Raw genomic sequence first — 22,064 nt, forward strand, 5'->3', positions numbered from 1 at the left:
TTCCTTTCATTTAAATGTCAATGGATAGTTCACGCTGACACTGATGCTCCCTGAGCCTGCAGGACAGCTTGAATATCTTTGGAACTTGTTTGGGGCTGCGTTGACACCTTTCATCAATTTTTCTCTTCCGTCCACGCCCACGCTACAGTGCCATGGGTTGCAAACTTCTTGGTAATGTTGCGCACTGAGCAAATTTGGATATCTGGAGATGACTTGCAACCTTGAGATTGTTGATGTTTTTTTCACAATTTTGGTTCTCAAGTCCTCAGACAGTTCTCTTCTTCTCTTTCTGTTGTTCATGCTTAGTGTGGCACACACAGACACACAATGCAAAGACTAAGTGAACTTCTCTCCTTTTTATCTGCTTTCATGTGTGATTTTTATATTGCCCACACCTGTTACTTGCCCAAGGAGAGTTTATAGAATCATCACATGCTTGAAACAATCTTATTTTTCCACAATTTTGAAAGGGTGCCAATCATTTTGTCCAGCCCATTTTTGGAGTTTGGTGTGACATTATGTCCAATTTGCTTATTTTCCTCCCATTTTTTGTTTAGTTCCAATGCACACAAAGGGAATAAACATGTGTATAGCAAAACATGTGTCACCTTTTCTGTGAGAAATTCTTCATTTTCAAGAAAAATTTCAGGGGTGCAAACATTTACGGCCATGACTGTACATGGCACATATTCATAGCTATTCAGTGATTCTCCTCTGCTTTCATTTTTACTATTTTACGAGACTGTTTACTGTTAAGGATTCTTAGAAAGCTTGATAATAACCCCCTGTAGGGGCTTAAATTGTGTCATTTCCAAGAAAACATACAACTGAAAATCATTAAAGGGTACCTGTCACCAAACTAAACTTTTAATATATTGTACATTATGTCATTATAAGACACTTTGCTATTTACTTGCTGTTGAAATTCTCAACCTTTTATGTTTTTAATGTGATTGAAAAAACGGCCACTAGATGGCTCTGATCTGTTCCCTGCCGCAAGTCAAACAGTTAGTTTGGTCTACTACCAGCCTGGCAGGAGACCAAACCCAGGAAGTGCGTGCGGGGCATGGTGAGGCACAGCTCTCACAGGCTTCAGTGACGTAGCCTCTGCTGGGGAACACCCACTTTCTCCTGCCGGGAGCTCACACAATGTGAGCAAGGGGAAAGGTATGATAGGAGTAGTTAGGGAATATAATCTGTTAGTTTAGAAAACATGGTTTGATGACAGGTACTCTTTAAAGTAACTTCATAGAAGAAAACATCACAGATTATATTTACTAGTGGTGATTGGATTTTAGTAGCAAATTTTTATTTTTGATTGTATTTTCTGAAGTTTGCTTCTCCATAATTTGAATTTCTTTTGCAGCCAGCAACAGGCGAGCGCTTGTAGATCACAAATCTTCAGTTATAAAACACAGTCCAACAGTAAAAAGGGAATCTCCTTCTCCTCAGGGCAGAGCAAACAATTCCAGGTATGTTCATACTTTTTATCCTTGGTTTATGAAGCAGCAACCTTTACTGCTGTGCCATGGAATGTTATCTGACAGCAGTCTGTTTGAAGACTTTCAGGTAAAACCATACTACAGAGAAAGACATGTCAGCACACATGACAGCACCACATTATTTAATGGGCTGCAGTGCAGGTCCTTGTGCCTGCCGCCCCAAATTAAAGTGGTTGTGTTTGATAGCTCTGCGGGGAAACAGCCACTGCAGGTTTTGAGTCAGAGTCAGAAGCAAATCCAGTAGGAAGGAGAAGCAAAAGTCCTTCTTTTATATTCCCCATTCCATTTGAATACACTTCAGACTGTGGCTCAAAAACTACAGTGGCATTTCCCCCCCCCCCAAAAAAACCTGTGTGGAAACCTAGCCTTAGGGTGCCTTTTATTTAAATTGCATTTAGACAAGAGAGCCCGGCACTACAGAGGCCATAGGGGGTGGATAGGGACTCGGATATCAGTACTGCGGTATATAGACGTGTTAGTGGTGCTCTAGCTTCTAAAGTTACAATTCACAGTGAGATAAGAGAAAGGAAAAAGCCGGCGACTTACCATTCGTACGTGATGGCCGGATGAAGCACTAGACAGTGCGAAACGGAGCTTGTCGCCTATCTGTAACCCCTCTGTTCATGTCCCCTCCTGAATTATTTATGTGAGTATTTCAATAAAAGAAGCCTGAAAACGTACGAATGGTGAGTCGCCGGCTTTTTCCTTTCTCTTATCTCACTGTTTATTTAAATTGCACTTGCTGTCGATTTGTGGTGCAGATTCCTTACTGCAAATCTGCCCATATGACTGTACAATTCTTGTGGTTGGGGTTTTGAAAATGCCATCCCAACATAATTTGCATTTGGCCACAGCAAAATTGACAAGAATTTTGTCAGGTTGTTTGAAATAGCTTATTAACAGCTGGTAAAGGGTGGAACTGCTGACAATTCTGAGGCAGCACCAGAATTATATGAATAATTGGTTCTGCATATTTAGACTTGATACCAGGATTAAATAGAACTGCAATTGATAATGACCTTGATGTCGTGTTTTTTTTTTTTTTTTAAACTATTTTTGAGTCTCCTGTTTCATAATAGTGGTATATCATTCTATCATTTTAATTTTTGTAGTGAAAACCAGCAATTTCTCAAGGAGGTGGCAGTAAGTGTCCTAGAAGGACAGGGAGTTGGTTGGCTTAACATGAAGAAAGTTCGCAGATTACTAGAAAGTGAGCAGCTCCGTGTCTTTGTCCTGAGCAAACTAAACCGGTCCATCCAGACAGAAGAGGATGCACGGAATGATGTCATTCAAGAAGTAGTGAGTTCAGTCAAGCCTTTAACAAGTTCAATATAAGCAGTTATTAAAGGCATTATTCATTGAAATTTTTTTTTCTACTAATATGCCCACTCTGCATATTAAAACCTTTTAACACACCTACCTTGTTCCCTCGTAGCCTCCGGTATCATGATGCCCCGTCTGCGGCTGGTGACTCTGCTTTCCCTGGAGCTGCAGATCGTAGCTTCTGCAGCTAGGCGAACTGACAGTGCCACTTGGCCAATCACTGACTGAGACAGGACACTACTGCGACTAGTGATTGGTTAAGCAGCGCAGTGATGTTTTACTTCGGGAAAGTAGACTGTCAGCAGAGACCAGCCGGCAACAGGGTATCCTGATACTGGAACCTATAATGTAGTGAGGAAGAGGAGTTACAGGTTTTATTATTTTATTAGGCAGGCTGGGCAAACTAATTTCACTGGATAACCACTTTAAAAGGAAAGTGTCATCAGAATTGTTTACATGAAGTTTTTATGTTTAAACATATTTTCTTTGTAAACTTTTCTGATGGTATGTTTTTTTTTTTTAACACATTTTTCATTTTACCATCTTATTAAATTATCTTGAAATCTTGCAGTTTTTATTATGACCAAGCCTAAAACTAGGCTGAGACTTCCTGTTCTGAATGTGATAAGAAGGAGGCTCTTTTTTTTTGATGACACCTTCTCTTTAAAGTTTAATTCTCATGAAAAATATAAAACCATATATAGACGAGACCAGAATGGGTTAATCAAATAAATTAGAAAAAGTCTTAAAATCTATGTGAAGGCTATACATAACATGTATAACTGTTTCATTTCTCTGTGATCATGTAGGAGATCAGCAAAAAAGTATACAAGGGAATGCTGGATTTGCTGAAGTGTACAGTATCTAGTTTGGAGCAGTCTTATGCAAACGCTGGGCTGGGTGGCATGGCCAGTGTCTTCAGCCTCTTAGAAATTGCTCACACACACTACTACAACAAAGGTAAAGGATGATTGGTGAACTGACAGAATGAGAATATGTTGTGATAAGTGGTGGTCGTGATAAACTATATGTCGCCTTTATGATCTATTAAATTAACTTTTGCATTTTTTCCCCCACTTCTTCTCTGAATCTTTATCTTTTTTTCTCTCCTGTATATTTCCTTCTCCTCCCTACCTCAATCTTTTGTCTCCTTTTGTATCCTGTGCCTCTTAAGAATCTGAGAAAAGGAAGCACAGTCCTTCAGCTGATGGCACTGTGACCCCCGTGTCTAGGGATTCTGTCACCATCCCACGAGGAGAGTCTCGGCCTACCCCTCAGCTGCCAGCCCAGCAGCTGCTCCCCCGTCCATCAGGTCCCCCTGGCCGGGGGGCTCGAGAGTTTGACACTCGGAGTCTCAAGGAAGAGAATTTTGTTGCCTCCATTGGTGTGTATAGAGCAGAAGAGAACATGAGGCCATGCTTTAGGAATCTCAATGCATTACCCACCTCCAGTATCACTGCTGTCCTTTCCCCTGCCACCAACCATTATCCGTTCCCAGATTCAATCCATCGTAATGTGATTCATAGGAGTAGCCTCTTTGGGCATTTTCTTTAAGTTTAAAAAGATAGATGTGTCTTATCCACCCTAAATTTATGGGAGCTCTCAAATAATGTGCATATGCTTGATGCGTGAGAAGGTTATATACACTTTACACCATAGGGCTTTTAAAGAGGTTGTCCCGTCAATGGCACAGGATAAGGGGTAAGTGTATAGTCACTGAGTTCTCACTGCTGGAAGCTCCTGCCGTCTTGAGTAGGGTCCTTAGCCTTCCATAAGAATGTGGACATGCATGTGCATCTGCTGGAGCACTGTACTCTACTATCTCACATAGCAGTCTCCTTGAATTGAGTGACACTGTGCATGTGTGACTTCCATTCCTTTGGGAGACCCTGGACCCCATTCTTATTATTACTGTGGGTTGCCAGATAAGTGTCATTGGTGGGATGACAACTTTAATTTTTGAAGTCCTATTTTGATTCTAAAGGCTTCTGAAATATTAGGAAATAGCCGATACTGCTTGAGGGGGACATTACAATGGCTGCAAAGAAGTTGTTGTGGTACGTGGCATAGCTTGATTGGGCATCTATGTACATATAATATACCCTAATAGTTCTCCCATGCCTGCCCTTTGTAGTTTCTGTATAAATAAAGCAATGGCTGCAGCCTGCAGTGGGTAACTCAGGAAAGGGAGGTGTAGTGATTGTGTATGTAGACTATTATAGATCAGAGCAGTCAGTATTCATGATTTTGGAATACAGTATTTCAATGCAACCATGATTCTGCTTCCTTGTGAAGAGATAGCTAGTTGGCTGTTTGTGAACTATAGGAATCGTGAAACCCCATGACTGTGTTTATGAATTTGAATCCGTAGCCAAGGCTGGAGACTGGAACATATGAACAATAAACCATAGAAAATCACAACCTTGGGTAAATCCTTGCTTGGCCTATGTATTTTCTATGTCCATAAAAGATATAATAAATGTTTTGTTATACATAGATGCACAGAAAAGACAGGAGATAGAGAAATGCTAAAGGGAAGGTGGATGTGCAAAGAGATGTAGAAGCACAGAGAAAGGGAGGGAGATGCACAGAGAGACAGAGAAATAGGAGGATAGTTACTTTAGATTTTATGGGAGAGGTAAATTAGATAAATAGAATGAGATGAGTTTAGATTGGTAGAGATATTAAATCAGGTTTTGCTTGGTACAGGATCAGTTTATTGAAGATATTTTCCATCTAATCTGTGCTATGATATGTCCTATTTGTAATAAATTAGGGTCTGATCCCAAGAATGAAGTCCCATTTCTCATTCTTGTGAGTTTTCCATGATCCCCATTCATCTCAGTTATGAGTGTTTATTATGCAGCCTCCTTTCTGTTGTTGGAGGAACCTCAGGGGTACCTGGTGTTGACCCCACTGACACTTTCCTGACTTGTCATGAGTGTTTCACAGAAAAACCCCTTTCAGAATCCTGCTGACTTTCAACCTGGTACCACATGTTTCTCTCTTTAGTAAACTTTTGTTGGCAGTCTCTGTGTTTTTTAAGATTCTTCGTCTTCCCTGAAGTTTGTCTGGGTGCATAGTAGTTCATGCATGGATGTATTGTGTTTGGTCCAGTCGTAGAATTTTGGCTTCTGTCATTGATTTAAGGTGTTATCTCAGATTAGAAAACGGCGCCACTCTTGTCCATGGGCCTTGTCTTGTATTGCACCTTGGTCCTTTCACTTTAAGAGATTCTGCTGTTCCAGACACAATCCATGGACAAGTGCAGAACCATTTCTGTTTCAACTTCATTGCCTGTATCAGATTTTGGCAACATGTAATTTTGCTAACTGTTGTGGAACTACTATAGCTGCTAGATGCCTACAGGTTGCTGTCCTGTGGGCTACACACATGGTGAAAAATGTTGGAAGCTACTCTGGGTTTCCTATTTGTGGGGGTAGTTTTCCGTGTATTCTGTGTGTATATATATATATATGCACATGTGTGTATATATACATATGTAATTAATATTTATGTATACTATGTGCTTATACATAAATATAATGTATCAGCTACTAATCGTGCCCTTTCTCTCTAACACTTTCTCACCATCACACTTGTGCTCACATGTCTGTGCCCCTCGCTTTTTGTGATTTGTTGGGAGGGAGCAGGAGGTCTCTGTGTCCATTTAAGGCCTGTCTGATCCGCATCTGACTCTTTCTGTCTTTCTCTTCTGCTTGCAATGCATCTTTGGTAGAATTGTGGAACAAGCACCGAGAAGTGAAAAAGCAAAAAGCTATGGATAAACAGAGTAAGAAAATGGAGAAACCCCCCAAACCTTTCCCAGATCTGTCAGCGGGGTGGCCACAGTAATGCATTTTGTAGCGGCACGTCCAACATTTTGCTACTTAATGTAGGACAGAGGAACTTTGGCACTAGATGTTTGCGATTTTACCTAGACTCTTGTCTCCTGTAAGAAGAAGTTCGTTAACAAATCTAGGGAGCTCAAACTAAGGCTGTATTTAGGCTTCAAGCATTACTATCATTTTATTAAACGTTGGACATTTTGCACAGTCATGTCAAAAGTTTAGATAGGTAAGGGTCTCAGTACTGAGGCCCCTCAGATGGTTTGTTGCTCAGCCCAGCTGATTTCAGGAGACTTCTCTAGTCTATGGAGCCTGGCTGAATGACAACCTGGGGAGAGAAGCGCACAGCCACAAGCTTCACCTTGTTATATCTAGCAATTAAAAGGGGTCTTGGCACTGAGAACCCGACCCATCCAAACTTTTATCTTTGCAACATATCAAAAGTTTTAGACCTTTTATGCCTATATTATCAGATCTTTTTTTGTAGCTGGGCAGTAGACATCAGTAGAAAACAATTCACATATTTAGGCTGTATATTTCTAGCTGCACTGGTTCCTGGAATGTTTGCAGTCCTACTCAGTATATTCCAGTGTCATATTGGAGTTCAGCTGACAGTGGCCCCTAAGGGTAAGGCAACACATAGCGGAAATGCTATAGATTTTTCATGATGGAAAATCAACAGCGTTTCCATACTGAAATCCTCAGTAGAAAATCCTGTCCTAATTTATAAATCTGTAGATTCTGCAACATTTCTGCTGCAAAATCCACAACACTGCAGTTAATGGTGGAAAGCTGCAAATACGCCACATTTGGCCATACCCTTACTAGCTTGAAAGTAAAGCCATTGTAGGATCAGTTGGCAGCAGTAACCAACTTTCTTGTTGATGGGTTCCATGTAGCAAAACATTTTTTCTACGAGGCAAAATGTAGAATAATTTTTATATATATTTATACAGTAAAGATGCTAGTTTTTTTGCAGAGTATGTGTAGCTTCTATTAAACATAATATATCCAGAGTTTAAATAGCAGCAACAGGAGAATACAGCAGCACACTGCTAGCACAAAGATATAGATGAAACATGAAAAGCTATACAGCTGTAATGCAATAGATTTTGGCTAGAGTTTAAATAGGAGATCTCTTGGTTTGGTCAAATCCGTTTTGGTAATGTCTAGTAAATTATTATAACTGAAGATGTGCTCCCTGTCTTATACATAAGAAAAGTCTTACTGGTACATCAGAACTATTAGTCGGTAATACTCTGGGCCGCGCTGGCAGATTGCCTATTGGCGAATGATTTGTTGGGGTTTCTTGTTCTGAGAGAGTATCTGTAGTGGTGAATACACTCCTCCCCTTCCCTCACTCCTTCCATCTTCCTGTTCTAGCGCTTTATAATCATGCTCTCACTCCTCTCACTCAGCACCATATGAGCCTTTTACTACCGATACCACGGCTTCAGGCTACCAACCCAGTAGCGGTGGTGGCTCCTCTAACTGCACCTGTATTTTAGATCATGAAATGATTTTTCTGAATGGAAGCAGCATCACTTTATATTGTCTACAGATATATATATATTTGAGCTGATCCATAATATTATATTGACTTAGTGGCTAGTCACAAATTGGTTGCCTATGTTGCTAAAAACTAACTACAAAGGATGATTTGAGTCCTGAATTTGTGCAAATTTGAGGAGTGATATACACATATTATTAGTGGTTTTGTGTTTTAAGTTTATTTACTTTCTTATTAAGATTATTTTCATTCTTTGATTTAATATCTGTTCTAGACCGGTCGAGGATATTAACAAACAAAAAGAGAAAAAAATAAAAAAAATAAATTCACCTGCAAATCCAAGCCTTGAGTTGAGCAACACCTAACATTGTTTACATTTTATTGTCTGTTTCTAATAGATTTTCCTGGCAAATCTGCCTAGTTATGCAATAATACTGAAGCTGAGGATGCACTGCCGAAAAAATAAATAGCTGATCAGGAATCTGCAAAAGCTAGATGACAAATCTTGGAGGTTCTGTAAGGACCTGTTCACATCACATTAGTGCTTGGTTCACGCAGTCAAGATCAAGAGTGTCCCTATCACCTCTATTGGCCTTGTATAATAGACTAGTGTAGTAGACTGCATTGTTCAGTAGATAGGTATACAGTAAAACATGTGTACTATGTAGTATACATTTTTTGTTACGACTGGTCCCCTATTTTACCATAGGTAACATATCATGCCATATGCCTATGCAGAGGGATATGTTTGGCTGTCCAGGCATGCTGGGAGTTGTAGTTTTGCAACAACCAGAGACACATTGTTTGGAAATACTGTTTTACAGCCTTACATTCGTGGCATGTGTCAAACAGAGTCTTAAAGGGTTACTCTGGTGGGAAAAACAATTCAAATCATAGTGTCAGAAAGTTATACAGATTTGTACATTAATTTAAAAATCTTAAGCCTTTTAGTACTTATCAGCTGCTGTGTACTACAGAGTAAGTTGAGTCTTTCTGTCCAGTCTAACAACAGTACTCTCTGCTGACACCTCTGTCCATGTCAGGAACTGGCCAGAGCAGGCGCAAATCCCTATTGCAAACCTCTCCTGCTCCAGGCATTTCCTGACACAGACAGAGATGGCAGCAAAGAGCACTGTGGTCAAACTGAAAAGCACTGAAGAATTTTCTCTGGAGCATGCAGCTGCAGCAGCTGATAAGTATTGGAAAGAAAAGGGTTTTTAATAGAAGCAATTTACAAATCTGTATAACTTCCTAATACCAGTTGATTTGGAAAACATTTTTTTTCCTCTGAAGTACCCCTTTAAAGGGCCGTCACCACTGCTTGGGATTGTGCTTAAAATCCTCAGCATATCCAGTGCATCCTGGCAGAGTTCTGTATACCTACATCATCACTGCATTCGTTCACTTCCCTCACTTGTCTTGTGCCCTATATCGCTAAGGCCAGTGATGTAGCTGTGACTTGGGTACGCTGTGTGCAATGACGAGTGACGTGACGTGACGCGACGCAACGTCACCGTCAGTGCGCACAGTGACAGCTCAGGAGGACGCCACCTGAGCTAGATGTAGAGTGGACCCCGGGAACAGGTAATTATAAAACCGGGGATGGAGGAGACAATGGGGGCGGTGCGGTGAGGGTGCGACATGGCGCGGTGGGGCGGTAGGGGGTGCGGAGCGGAGCGGTTGGGGGGGGGGGGGGGGCGGTCGCGGTGGCGGTGACAGGACTCAGGAGGACCCCCGGACAGGCAGGGGGAGAGAAGTGGGTGGCGGCGGCGGTCTATGGCACCACAAAAGGCGCTGCAGTTCATTGATTTAAAGCGCCCGCTTTAAATCAATGATCTGCAGCGGTGTCGCAGGGGGATAAATAGCCACTAGGGATGTAAGAAAAAAATCGATTTGTGCGATTATTGCGATTTTTCATTTGGCGATACTGTATCGATTCAAAATATTTTTGAATTGATCCTTTTAGGGATGTGGAATTTGTATCTCCTGACGCCGGGACATGCTGTTCCGGGCGCCGGGCAGGTGAATTTTTCCGGCTCGTGCAAGCAGGGCCGGATCTGACGCGGCGTCGTTCTGAGTGTATGGAGCAGGCTGTGCTCCCGACTCCTGCCCACTCCTTACTCTGCGGCCCCCGGCTGATTTCAGTAGCCGGGGGCCACTGATGCATCACCGCCGCTAATAACCAGCATGAGGCGCTCAGCAGTCTGTATGGAGCGGGCTCCGGACTCCTGCCCGCTCCATACTCTGCAGCCCCCGGCTGTTTTCAGTAGCCGGGGCCGCCGCTAATAGCCAGCATGCGGCGATCGCCGCGGCTGGCTGTTAACCCTTTAGATCACTGCTGTCAAAGCTGACAGCGGCGTCTAAAGGGATCTGTGAATACCCCCTAGGGGGGTGGATCGCCCCCCGCTGCTCGATCGCGGGCGGTCCACTGTGGATGTAGCAGTCCCGTGCTTCCTGCTGTCTCTGTCATTGATAGAGCCTGGCTTGACTAGGCTCTATCAATGGATCGCAGATCAATGGAGTTCAATAGAACTAGGGATCGACTGATATAGTTTTTTTTTAGGGCCGATACCGATAATCTATGGAGGTTAGGGCCGATAGCCAATAACTTATACCGGAATATCGGTATAAGTTATTGGCTAAGTTATCGGCTATTTATCCCCCCGCGACACCGCTGCAGATCATTGATTTAAAGCGGGCACTTTAAATCAATGAACTGCAGCGGCTTTTGTGGTGCCATAGACCGCCGCCGCCACCCACTTCTCTCCCCCTGCCTGTCCGGGGGTCCTCCTGAGTCCTATCACCGCGACCGCCCCCCCCACCGTTCCGCTCTGCGCCCCCTACAGCCCCACCGCGCCGTGTCGCACCCTCACCGCACCGCCCCGGCCCCATTGCCGCCTCCATCCCCGGTTTTATAATTACCTGTTCCCGGGGCCCACTCTACATCTGGCTCAGATGGCGTCCTCCTGAGCTGTCACTGTGTGCACTGACGGTGACGTTGCGTCCCGTCACGTCACTCGTCATTGCACACAGCGTAACGCAGGACGCAGCAGGAGCCAGAAGTAGCGTGGACCCCGAGCCCCGGGAACAGGCCATTATAGAAACGGGGATGGGGGAGGCAATGGGGCCGTGGCGGTGCGGTGGGGGGGTGCGACGCGGTGCGGCGGGTCGTGAGGGGGGCTCTTGCGGTGTGGTGGGGGTGGTGCGGGGCATTATCGGCAAGGTAATTGCCGATACCGATAATGCCCAAAATCATGATTATCAGCCGATAATATCAGCCAAACCGATAATCGGTCGATCCCTAAATAGAACTCTATTCATCTGTCTGAGGAATCTAATGATTCCTCCTAAAAGTCTAATAAAGTGTATAAAAAAAAAAAAAATTTTAATAAAGGTGTAAAAGACATAGGTTTTTAGACAGAATCGAGATATATCACGATATATCGTCCCGTAAACAGAATCGGGATATATCGCGATATATCGTATCGTCATACGTGTATCGCGATACGTATTGTACCTGATCGCAGCCATATTGCAAGGCAGAAATATATCTAAGAATTTCAAACAATTCACCAATGTTGGACAACTTAAGGGCTTTATTTACTGGTGATGAGGGTTGGAATATCTAAGAATTATACATTTCCACTCATTTGACATGCTTATTTTTAGGAATGTCCCGACCTGGCCTAGAGCTTTCCTTTACTTAGATAGGATTAATATTAAAGGGGTATTCCAGGAAAAAACTTTTTTTTTTTTTTTTTATATCAACTTGCTCCAGAAAGTTAAACAGATTTGTAAATTACTTCTATTAAAAAATCTTAATCCTTTCAATAATTATCAGCTGCTGAAGTTGAGCTGTTGTTTTCTGTCTGGCAAAAGTGCTCTTTGCTGACATCTCTGCTTGTCTCGGGAACTGCACAGAGTAGAAGAGGTTTGCTATGGGGATTTGCTTCTATACTGGGCGGTTCCCGAGACACATGTCATCAGAGAGCACTTAGACAGAAAAGAATAACTCAACTTCAGCAGCTCATAAGTACTGAAAGGATTAAGATTCTTTAATAGAAGTAATTTACAAATCTGTTTAACTTTCCAGAGCCAGTTGATATATAAAAAAAAGTTTTTTCCTGGATAACCCCTTTAATGTTATATTCAGGTGCTTTGGCTAAGAATACTGTAACTCCCTTTGGATTCTTGATATTCCATCACTCTCTTTAATCTAGTGTCCTTAACGTTTTTCAGGCACTGAGCAGCCTAAACAGGTGCTAGACAATGCTGACACTGAAGAGAAGCGGTCTCAGATAAGTGCAGACAGCGGCTTAAGCGTCACGTCTGGATCTCAGGTAAACAATAAAACCTCCACCATGTCGGTTTTGATATAGTAGAAATGGGGGTTTGGGATTTGTTTGGCTGTATAGTAGTAGGTACTCTCTCATTGGTATTGAGTGGTTTGGGAGAAGAATCCCCATGTCTCATTCGGTGGGTTGTTTGTTTTTGCTTGTATCTCCTCCTTTTTGCTTCCGGAAGCAGCGGAGTGATTTGGATGGTGTCGGTTCGGGACCTGCTATTCTTATCCGAAGCAGCAGTCAGGATTCTGAAATCAGCACAGTGGTAGGATCTGAGCATGCTTCTCGAGTCTGTGCGGAGGGGATTAGCTAGGCATGACCTGAATGTGGAAGCATAGACTTAAATGCTGCATATAACAGCCTGATTTTCTTGTAGGTTAGTAACAGCTCTGGTGAAACTCTGGGAGCAGACAGTGATCTGAGCAGCAATGCAGGAGACACATTGGGAGGACCAGGGGGAGGGCGGCTTTCAGGATCCAGAGGCGCTGTATCTGACAGTGAAATTCAGATGAGCTCTGCTACCGGGACCATATTTGTAAGTCCTTTATAATATGGTTAATTTGGTTTTATTGGCCTGACCCTCAGAAGCCAAACCATGGGTGGTTCCTCCACTGCAACAGGCCTACCATTTTGGATAAGAATTCTTTTACATAGATAGATATATATATATAATTTTTGTAAATTATTTTTTACTTTGGTTGGCGAGTACATTTTTGCCCCAAAACAGCCTCTCATGGCATTAGTTTTGGGGCTGGAATATAACTTTCTACACAGGAGACACAGGATGCTTCAGTAGACTCTTTCCTGGAGTTGTTAGTCTTAGGGTAAGTTCACAATTGTCCAGCAATCACAGTATGCTGTGAACACAACACATTGGGGGAGATTTATCAAAATGTATGTAGAGTTGTGCAGTTTTCGGTGGCAACCAATCAAATGGTTTCTTCTATTTTTCAAAGGCCTCTGAAAAATTGAAGAAGCCATCAGATTGGTTGCTATGGACAACTGCACAACTCTTCCCCTAGACAGGCTTTGTTAAATCTTCCCCATTAAGACCCAATAAAGATAGATACATCAATAGATATTTATAAATGTGTGTGTGTTTGAGAGGGAGATGTTGATGTAAGCTGGAGGGTCTGGTCAGAGGTGGTGACATCACTCAGGCATAAGCTCCAGCCACCCCTCCTAAGACAACAGAGGATAATACATGGTCTTTGGAGAGAGGGAGGAGCCAGGGAGCTGGAGACAACACCACATTGAAAATGAAAAAAACTACTGTCATTCCTTTCAGGGGGAAATCATGCAAAATCATGCCAAAGTCAGTACAATTTGTGATAACGCTATATTAGTAAGTTATATAAGTATATATTGGGGGCTATAGTCTCATTTAAGTACAGTTTTCTGGAGCCGTAATACCCTCTTTAAAGGGATTTCCCCCACAAAAGACAATCCACTATTCACAGGATAGGGTGTAAGTGTTTGTGTTGGGGGTTGACTGCTTGGACCCCCACCAATTATGAAAGCAGGCGTTCTGTGTCCCCCACTTGAGTGGAGCTGTAGTTAAACATGCACTGGCTGCCTTATTCAACTCGATATAGGCTAGACAAAGACGACCGAGTAAAATGGCAGTACATGTATTCAACCGCTGTTTCATTCAAGCGGGGACAGAATGGGACTCCCATTTTCATGATCTGTAGGGATTCAAGTAGCTGGACCCTCATCAGCAATCATACACTCATGCCCTATCCTGCGGATATGTGTCTTTTAGGGAAAAACACTCTTTAGAAGCAGGCAGACAAGTGGTTCTTGGCTCCTGATACACCAGCCATGGCACATTTAGATTGCCAGCTTTCCTAATCATCTTTTGTTATTGACACAACAGGTGAAGCCACAGGTGTTGCGTCCTGGAGAGAGGGATAGCAATGCCAGCCCAGGACGTCCACCACAAGATGTCAGTCAACGCATTTACCTGTATGAAGGTCTTTTGGGTAAGACTTAGTCCTTCAAACACAAAATAAACAATTTTTTCTTTCTTTCTTTAAAATGAGCTTAAATGGGTATTCTGCCCAAAGACATCTTATCGCTTATCCAAAGGATATTCATTACGTCTCCTCCAATAGACATTAACGGAGGGGTGTGGCATGGTGTCATGTCTCCAGTCCTGGAAACTTCCAAGACTAGAGCAGCAGCCCGGCACAGAATGCTGGGTGCTGCACGAAGATAGCGGGGGTCCCAGCGGTGCCATCCTATCCTCTATCCTTTGGATGTCTATGGGTGGAATACTCCTTGGTATTCTACAAATCATGAAGTAACATGGCAGACTTTCAAATATTGATTACTGTGAACCAATTCAGAGCAATGAATTTGTTCTTGAGGTTTTATCTTCTCCACAAGTGACTTTCCCAGGCTATGTCAGTAATCTGTGCAGTCAGTCTATGAGACACCTGGTGTACGTGTCTCATTGTTCTTGGTGAACTAACAGACCGAATATTGCATCATCCCTGGAAAATGATGTAGGATAATGCACTTTAACCCCTGCTTGCTTTTCTTTCTCTCTCTTCCTCTTTCCATGCTGCATTATGCTGTGCACTGGCCTCTTTGTACAGGAAGAGATAAGGGTTCAGTCTGGGACCAGCTTGAAGATGCAGCGATGGAGACCTTCTCTCTGAGTAATACAACTTGCTAGTCCTCCTAGATGCCCTGGCATGCCTGTGTGTTTGTGATCTTTGCTTGCTCCTGCACATTTCTCAGTCTTGTGCTCCCTTATTCCAAATGTTTTTGCATTTAAATAGGTATTTCTCTTATGAAGTTGTGGTATTTCTGTAGAATATGCATTCCCTCTATGATAAGTAGGAATCCTACCTCTGGGTTGCCACAGTATTAGTGTAGATTGGTATCCACCTCCTAGGCTTTAAATGGGTCCACATTGCACTTCTCTGCACAAGAGGAGGCTGGGCATGTTGTGCTGGGGTAAACAGCGAAGGTCACTCAGCACTGTTTGTATGCAGCCCTTTCATTTTCAGGATTAGTGGTGGTCCCAGAGGTTGCCCCCCACAAATTAGAATAACACACAGTCCTTAGACACAGATAGAATACAGGTACTCTGAACATTCAGTACTGCAACAGTCTACAGGTAATCAGGTCTGCTGCACAACCTCTTTACTGCAAAATTTCAACAAGCGTACCTGGACAGCGTGGCTTCGGCTAGGTGTATGCTGACATCAGTCAGTGAAGTTACTCATGCACTCAGTTGCTTTCTCGTTAACGTCTTCTTTTCATTTCTGTTTCAATACTTTACAAATAATAGCGATAACTTCAACATCAGATGTCTGATCTTATACAGGTCAGATGGACAAAGACCTGTGCTCCATCCTGCCGCACGCTACGTTTCAGGGCAAACCCCCTTAGTCATGTGCACAGGTAGGATAGGTCAGGTGATATAGGGCATAGCAGTATTCCTATTAACTCTTTCGGTGCTGGAATAGCAACAATGCTTACACGTTAACAATGCCATTAGCCTATCACCAGTATACATGCCCCATTCAAACCTTTCGGTTCCAAAGATTCTAACTCCGTGATCCAATACGTCTCACGGTGCAGTAAGTTCCTTTTATTATCTTCCTTATTTGTTCTCAGTTCCGCACTTTCAATTACTTACCACCTGAGATCTGATACTACATGCCTGTTGCTTTTGAAATGCCGTGCTACATTAGTTTCTCCAAATTGAGTTCCCACTTCGGTTATGATGTCACTTTGCAAATACCTTCGAATCACTGACTTATGTTCACCTATCCTTATTTTAATCTGCCGGGCTGTTTGCCCGAGGTATATTTTACCAAAAGGGCATTTAAGAAGGTATATGACATTAGAGCACAAACAGGAGTGGAAACCTGTAATATGTATTTTATGACCTTTTGTCTGGTGATAGATAGAATCCCCTTTCACTATACCACTACATTGTGTACAAGAGAGGCATGGATACTCTTCTTTTTCCTTGCCACGTCACTTCTAATTAATCGCTCTACTAATGATTTTCCTTTTTTTTTAAACAAACATGGGGGGTTCTTTAAATAGCTTCCCATATTTTGGGTCAGATGATAACAATTTCCAATATTTTTTAATAGTACGTTGCACCATACCTGCTCTTCTGTCATACCTGCTTATGTACATTATGCATTCTGTATTGCGTTTTCTTTCAACACCTTTGTTTTTTACTCCTACACATTTCTATAGAGTTTTTTTCCTATTTCTTCACCAATATTCTTCACTTCTTTATTACTATAACCTTTTTAAACAAATTTTTCTATGATTTTACTCTTATTCTTTTCGTATTCAAAATCCTTACTAGAAATTCTTCTTGCCCTAACAAACTGGATCTTTGGTAGTCCTTTAAACACCATAGGTGCATGATAACTGGTCCGGTGCAACATGCTATTTCTATCGGTGGGCTTACCGTATAAAGTGGTGGAAAACCCGTCCTGATTTACCCGTACCTCTACATCCAAAAAATGTATAACCCAAGGATCATAAGGAAGAGTGAACTTAATGGTGTTGTGGCATTGGTTCAGTTTCTCAACAAACTGCAATAATGATTTTTCATCTTTTCTCCAGAGCATGTAGCGAAGCCACGTGGATTACGTTTCCAGACCACAGGTACCAAACACATGTACATTCTCAAAATTTGCCATAAAGGCATTGGCCAGTCTGGGGGCCACCTCCGACCCCATCGAAACTCCATCTATTTGGAGAAAAAAATCCTTGTCAAACCTAAAGTATTTTTTTGATAATGCAAAATCCAACAGGGACATCAGGAAATTTAGTTTACGGTTATCGATCATATGATTCCTAGATAATTATTCACAAACACATTGTATCTCCTCATTTTGTGGTATATTGGTGTACAAACTTTGCACATCTAGCGTACAGAGATATGTAACACCAACAAAGTCATAGTCAAAAGTCAAAAAAACATTGGTGTCTTTCAGACACTTGTCTAACCTTTTAATTTTGTTCTGAAGACAGTGGTCCACAAGGATCGAGAGCGTCTGTAACAGGAAGGCGGACCCTGAAACGATCGGCCGGCCTGATGGCCACTGTCGATCCTTGTGGATCTTGGGCAAAGTATAGAACACTGGAACCCTCGGATTTTCAGCAATTAACATTTTTCCCTAATTTTTCAGAAATAGTCCCTACTTCTATATTTTCAGTTATATAAGCATCACTATCTTTTTTGGAAGACCAGGTGGGGGTCACCTTTTAACCGCAGATATACTTTTTTATTAGACAGTTGGTCTAAGGCTTCATTCACATAGTACTCTCGGTTCATCACTACAATGCCCCCCCCCTTTATCCGCCTTTTTCACAACCAAGGATGGGTCATTGCAGATAGAACCGAGAGCACTACGTTCCCCTGGAGTAATGTTAGATCTCACAAACACACTAGTCTCACATTTTCTCTAAATTTCTTTTGTTACAACCTGCATAAAGGTGTTAACACATGACACTCTCACATCAGGACCAAAGGTGGACGTTTTATGCAAAGCTACAGGAATTTCCTCATTTCATCATTCTGCCAAATACATCTTTAACCAGATATTTCTGCCGAAACTATAAAAGTCTATCTTTTGATAAAATTTAGAATTCTCATACAGTGGGGGACAGAACCTAGTCCTTTATTAACCAGCCTAGCGGTATTCCCGAGCGTGACTCGGGGTTAATTTTCGCTGCTAGAAGCGGTAACCCCGAGTCACGCTCGGGGTAGAATTGCAAAGTTGCTGTGCGGGCTGCACAGTATATCGCAAAAGCAATCGAATCGCGATTTTTGCTTTTTGTGATGTAGTGATGCAGCCCCCGGGAAAATATGTGATTATCTGCTCGGGTCGGCTCCCGTGGCGGGGGCCGGCCAGAGCAGGTAAAGACATATACTAAAAGTCAGTGTTTCTCAACCAGGGGGCCTCCAGATGTTGCAAAACTACAACTCTCAGCATGCCCGGACAGCCAAAGGCTGTCCGGGCATGCTGGGAGCAGTAGTTTCACAACAGCTGGAGGCCCCCTGGTAGAAAAACCCTGAACTAAGTGTAAAAGTAAAAAGGAAGAAAATAAAAAAACCTTTTGCTCACCTAATCCGGGTCCCTGCAGATGTTGTTCCCCTCCGTGCGCTCTGGTCACTGCTCTCTTCATCTTACAGGACCTTTCACTTTTCAGCCAATCACAGGCCGCAGTGGTGTAAAGCCTGTGATTGGCTGAAGGGGAAAGGGCTTGTTCTGCAGCAAATACACTAGGTTTGAAATCTGCCCGGCAAACCTAGTGTATGCTGCTGCAGGACAAGACAAGGTGACAAGGGGGGGAATGTGACACAGGGGAGAATGTAACAAGGGGGGGGGGGAAATGTGACAGAGGGGGGAATGTGACAAGGGGGGGGGGGGATGTGACAGGGGGGAGGAATGTGACAAAGGGGGGATGTGACAGGGGGGGGGGAGTGGAATGTAACATAGAGGGGGGAGAATGTAACAAGGGGGGGTGGAGAATGTAACAAGGGGGGGAATGTGACAGGGGGGGATGAATGTGACGGGGGGGGGGAGAGTGTAACAAGGGGGGAGAATGTGACAGGGGGGATGAATGTGACAGGGGGGGAGAATGCAACAAGGGGGGGGGGATGTGACAGGGGGGGGAATGTGACAAGGAGGGGGAGAATGTGATATGGGGGGGGGGGGGGGAAATGTGACAAGGGAGGGGGAATGTAACGGGGGGGGGGGGAGATGTGGAATTTCAATGCAAAAAATTGTACCGCTTTTGGTACAAATTTCCAGATGGAATCATACCGCTAGGGAGGTTAAGCAGGTTTGATTCTGTTTCTGTTAGAGTCCGGTCTGATATGTTTATGACTAGTATTCGTTCCGTATTCGTTCCTCTCTTTGGTTTTCCTAAAGAACGCTGCTCTGCATTTGCTGATCATCCAGTTTTTTTTACTAGGTGCACCTTCGTCTGCTGAGGTCTCGGAGCCTCCTCGCATGGCCACATTTTTTGCATTAGATCTACTCGTTTGGCAACGTTCTTCGGCCCAAGTATGTAAGTAGTCCTTCATATCATGCTCAAATTTCCTAATTTTGTTCTGTAGCGTAGTGGTTTTCAATTTTTCCATCTCTGTGTTCAATTCTTTATGTATCTGTTCACACTCAGATTCGGTTTTCACGGTTTTAAGCAGTATTTCAGTTTCTTTTATATCCTTATGCAACTGTTCAATCGCTAGTTGCAAATGCTGCACAGTCTAGAGCATCAGTTCTAAATATTTTGCAGTAAAGAGGTTGTGCAGCAGACCCGATTACCTGTAGACGGTTGCAGTACTGAATGTTCAGAGTACCTGTATTGTAACTGTGTCTAAGGACCAGTTGCCAAGTTGCTAGCTTGTTGCACTAGACACAAGTGAACAATCAAGATGTTCATCTCTAAACTGAGCCAAATGATGGAGAATAGAGTGGAGGTTTTTCAGAAAATGAACGTGCTTTGATTCCATCTCATGCAACTGACACAAGGCTCTCATTTGCAACAATGTAAAATAGATTACGGTAAACAGCTTGATAATCTGACAAAGAAATGAATTTACCTTTCCATGCTTCCACATTAACTGAATATCTGAAAATTCAAAGAATTCCAAGAGGGTTAAGATGTAGACTAACCCCCCAACTTATGGCCTGATGACCCTATTTATCATCAAAAATGGTATGTGATGAACAACCGCCACTCTTTAGACCTGATGCTCCTGACTGTGCTGCATTTGCAACTAGCGATTTAACAGTTGCATAAGGATATAAAAGAAACTAAAATACTGCTTAAATCCGTGAAAACCGAATCTTTGTGTGAACAGATACATAAAGAATTGAACGCAGAGATGGAAAAATTTTAAACCACTACGCTACAGAACAAAATGAGGAAATTTGAATGTGATATGAGAGACTACTTACATAATAGTTTATACTTGGGCCGAAGAACGTCGCTGAACGAGTTGATCTAATACAAAAAATGTGGCCATGCGAGGAGGCTCCGAGACCTCAGCAGACAAAGGTGCATCTAGTCACAGAACTGGACAGTCAGCAAATGCAGAGCAGCCATTTTTAGGAAAACCAAAGAGAAAAACGAATACGGACACTTCCGAAACTTTCCAGTCAGACACAACCACACAGTCAGAAAAAGAAGACGTAGCAAAGAAAAGATGAGGGAGACCAGCGAAACAGAAGACCTAGTAATAAACATATCAGTCCGGACTCTAACAGAAACAGAGTCAAACCTGCTTAATAAAGGAATAGGTTTTGTCCCACTGTGTGAGAACTCTAAATTTGATCACGAGATAGACTTTTATAGTATCGGCAGAAATATCCGGTTAAAGATATATTTGGCAGAGAGTAATTTAGTAGGATGGTCTCACCAGAATGAGGAAATTCCTGTAGCTTTGTGTAAAATGTCCACCTTTGATCCTGAAGTGAGACTGTCGTGTGTTGACACCTTTTTATGCAGGTTGTGTCAAAAGAAATCGAGGAAAAATGGGATACTAGTGTGTTTGTTAGATCTAACATTACTCCAGAGGAACGTAGTGCTCTCGGTTCTATCTGCAATGACCCCTCCTTGGTGGTGAAGAGGGCGGATAAAGGGGGGGGGGGGGCATTGTAGTGATGAACCGAGAGTAGTATGTGAATGAAGCCTTAGACCAACTGTCTAATGAAAAAGTATATCTGCGGTTAAAAGGTGACCCCACCTGGTCGTTGAAAAAAGATAGTGATGCTTATATAATTGAAAATATAGAAGTAGGGACTATTTCTGAAAAATTAGGGAAAACGTTGATTTCTGAAAATCCGAAGGTTCCAGTGTTCTCTACTTTGCCCAAGATCCACAAGGATCGAGAGCGGCCACCAGGTCGGCTGATCGTTTCAGGGTCCGCCTTCCTGTTACAGCCGCTCTCGATCCTTGTGGACCACTGTTTTCAGACAGAAATTAAAAGGTTAGACAGGTGTCTGAAAGACGCCAGTGATTTTTTGGAGCATTTAGATCTGTGTCACTTTGTTGGTGTTACATATCTCTGCACGCTAGACGTGCAGAGTTTGTACACCAATATACCCCAAAATGAGGGGATACAATGTGTTCGTGAATTATTATCTAGGAATTATATGATCGATAACCGTAAACTAAATTTCCTGATGTCCCTGTTGGATTTTACGTTGTCAAACCTAAACTTATTTTTTGATAAGGTTTTTTTCTCCAAATAGATGGCGTTTTGATGGGGTCGGCGGTGGCTCCCAGTCTGGCCAATGCCTTTATGGCAAATTTGTTTGTGTTTGGTACCTGTGGGCTGGAAACGTCATCAACGTGGCTTTGTTACATGGATGACGTCTTCATGCTTTAGAGAAAAGATGAAAAATCATTATTGCAGTTTGTTGAGAAACTTAACCAATGCCACAACACCATTAAGTTCACTCTTACTTTTAATCCTTGTGTTTTTTGTACCGTATATACTCGAGTATAAGCCGACCCGAGTATAAGCCGAGACCCC

The 22,064-nt window shown here is 42.7% G+C and overlaps 1 protein-coding gene across 38 annotated transcripts in view; it reads left to right on the top strand.

The window, feature by feature from the left end:
- MADD (MAP kinase activating death domain) overlaps nucleotides 1–22,064 on the top strand; it is a 140,168-nt gene that overhangs the window by 83,220 nt on the left and 34,884 nt on the right. For 5 of the 38 annotated variants that reach the window (XM_056526483.1, XM_056526501.1, XM_056526494.1 and 2 more), the window contains 10 exons: nucleotides 1,367–1,472; nucleotides 2,615–2,801; nucleotides 3,635–3,785; nucleotides 4,000–4,209; nucleotides 6,565–6,618; nucleotides 12,423–12,523; nucleotides 12,708–12,791; nucleotides 12,903–13,061; nucleotides 14,406–14,511; nucleotides 15,130–15,192. In XM_056526483.1, the coding sequence (XP_056382458.1) occupies nucleotides 1,367–1,472; nucleotides 2,615–2,801; nucleotides 3,635–3,785; nucleotides 4,000–4,209; nucleotides 6,565–6,618; nucleotides 12,423–12,523; nucleotides 12,708–12,791; nucleotides 12,903–13,061; nucleotides 14,406–14,511; nucleotides 15,130–15,192 (1,221 nt within the window). The remainder of the gene's footprint in view (nucleotides 1–1,366; nucleotides 1,473–2,614; nucleotides 2,802–3,634; nucleotides 3,786–3,999; nucleotides 4,210–6,564; nucleotides 6,619–12,422; nucleotides 12,524–12,707; nucleotides 12,792–12,902; nucleotides 13,062–14,405; nucleotides 14,512–15,129; nucleotides 15,193–22,064) is intronic. The other 33 variants (XM_056526497.1, XM_056526510.1, XM_056526500.1 and 30 more) reach the window with 16 other exon arrangements.

This window comes from Hyla sarda, chromosome 6 (assembly GCF_029499605.1).
Source record: "Hyla sarda isolate aHylSar1 chromosome 6, aHylSar1.hap1, whole genome shotgun sequence".
Taxonomy (NCBI): Eukaryota; Metazoa; Chordata; class Amphibia; order Anura; family Hylidae; genus Hyla; species Hyla sarda.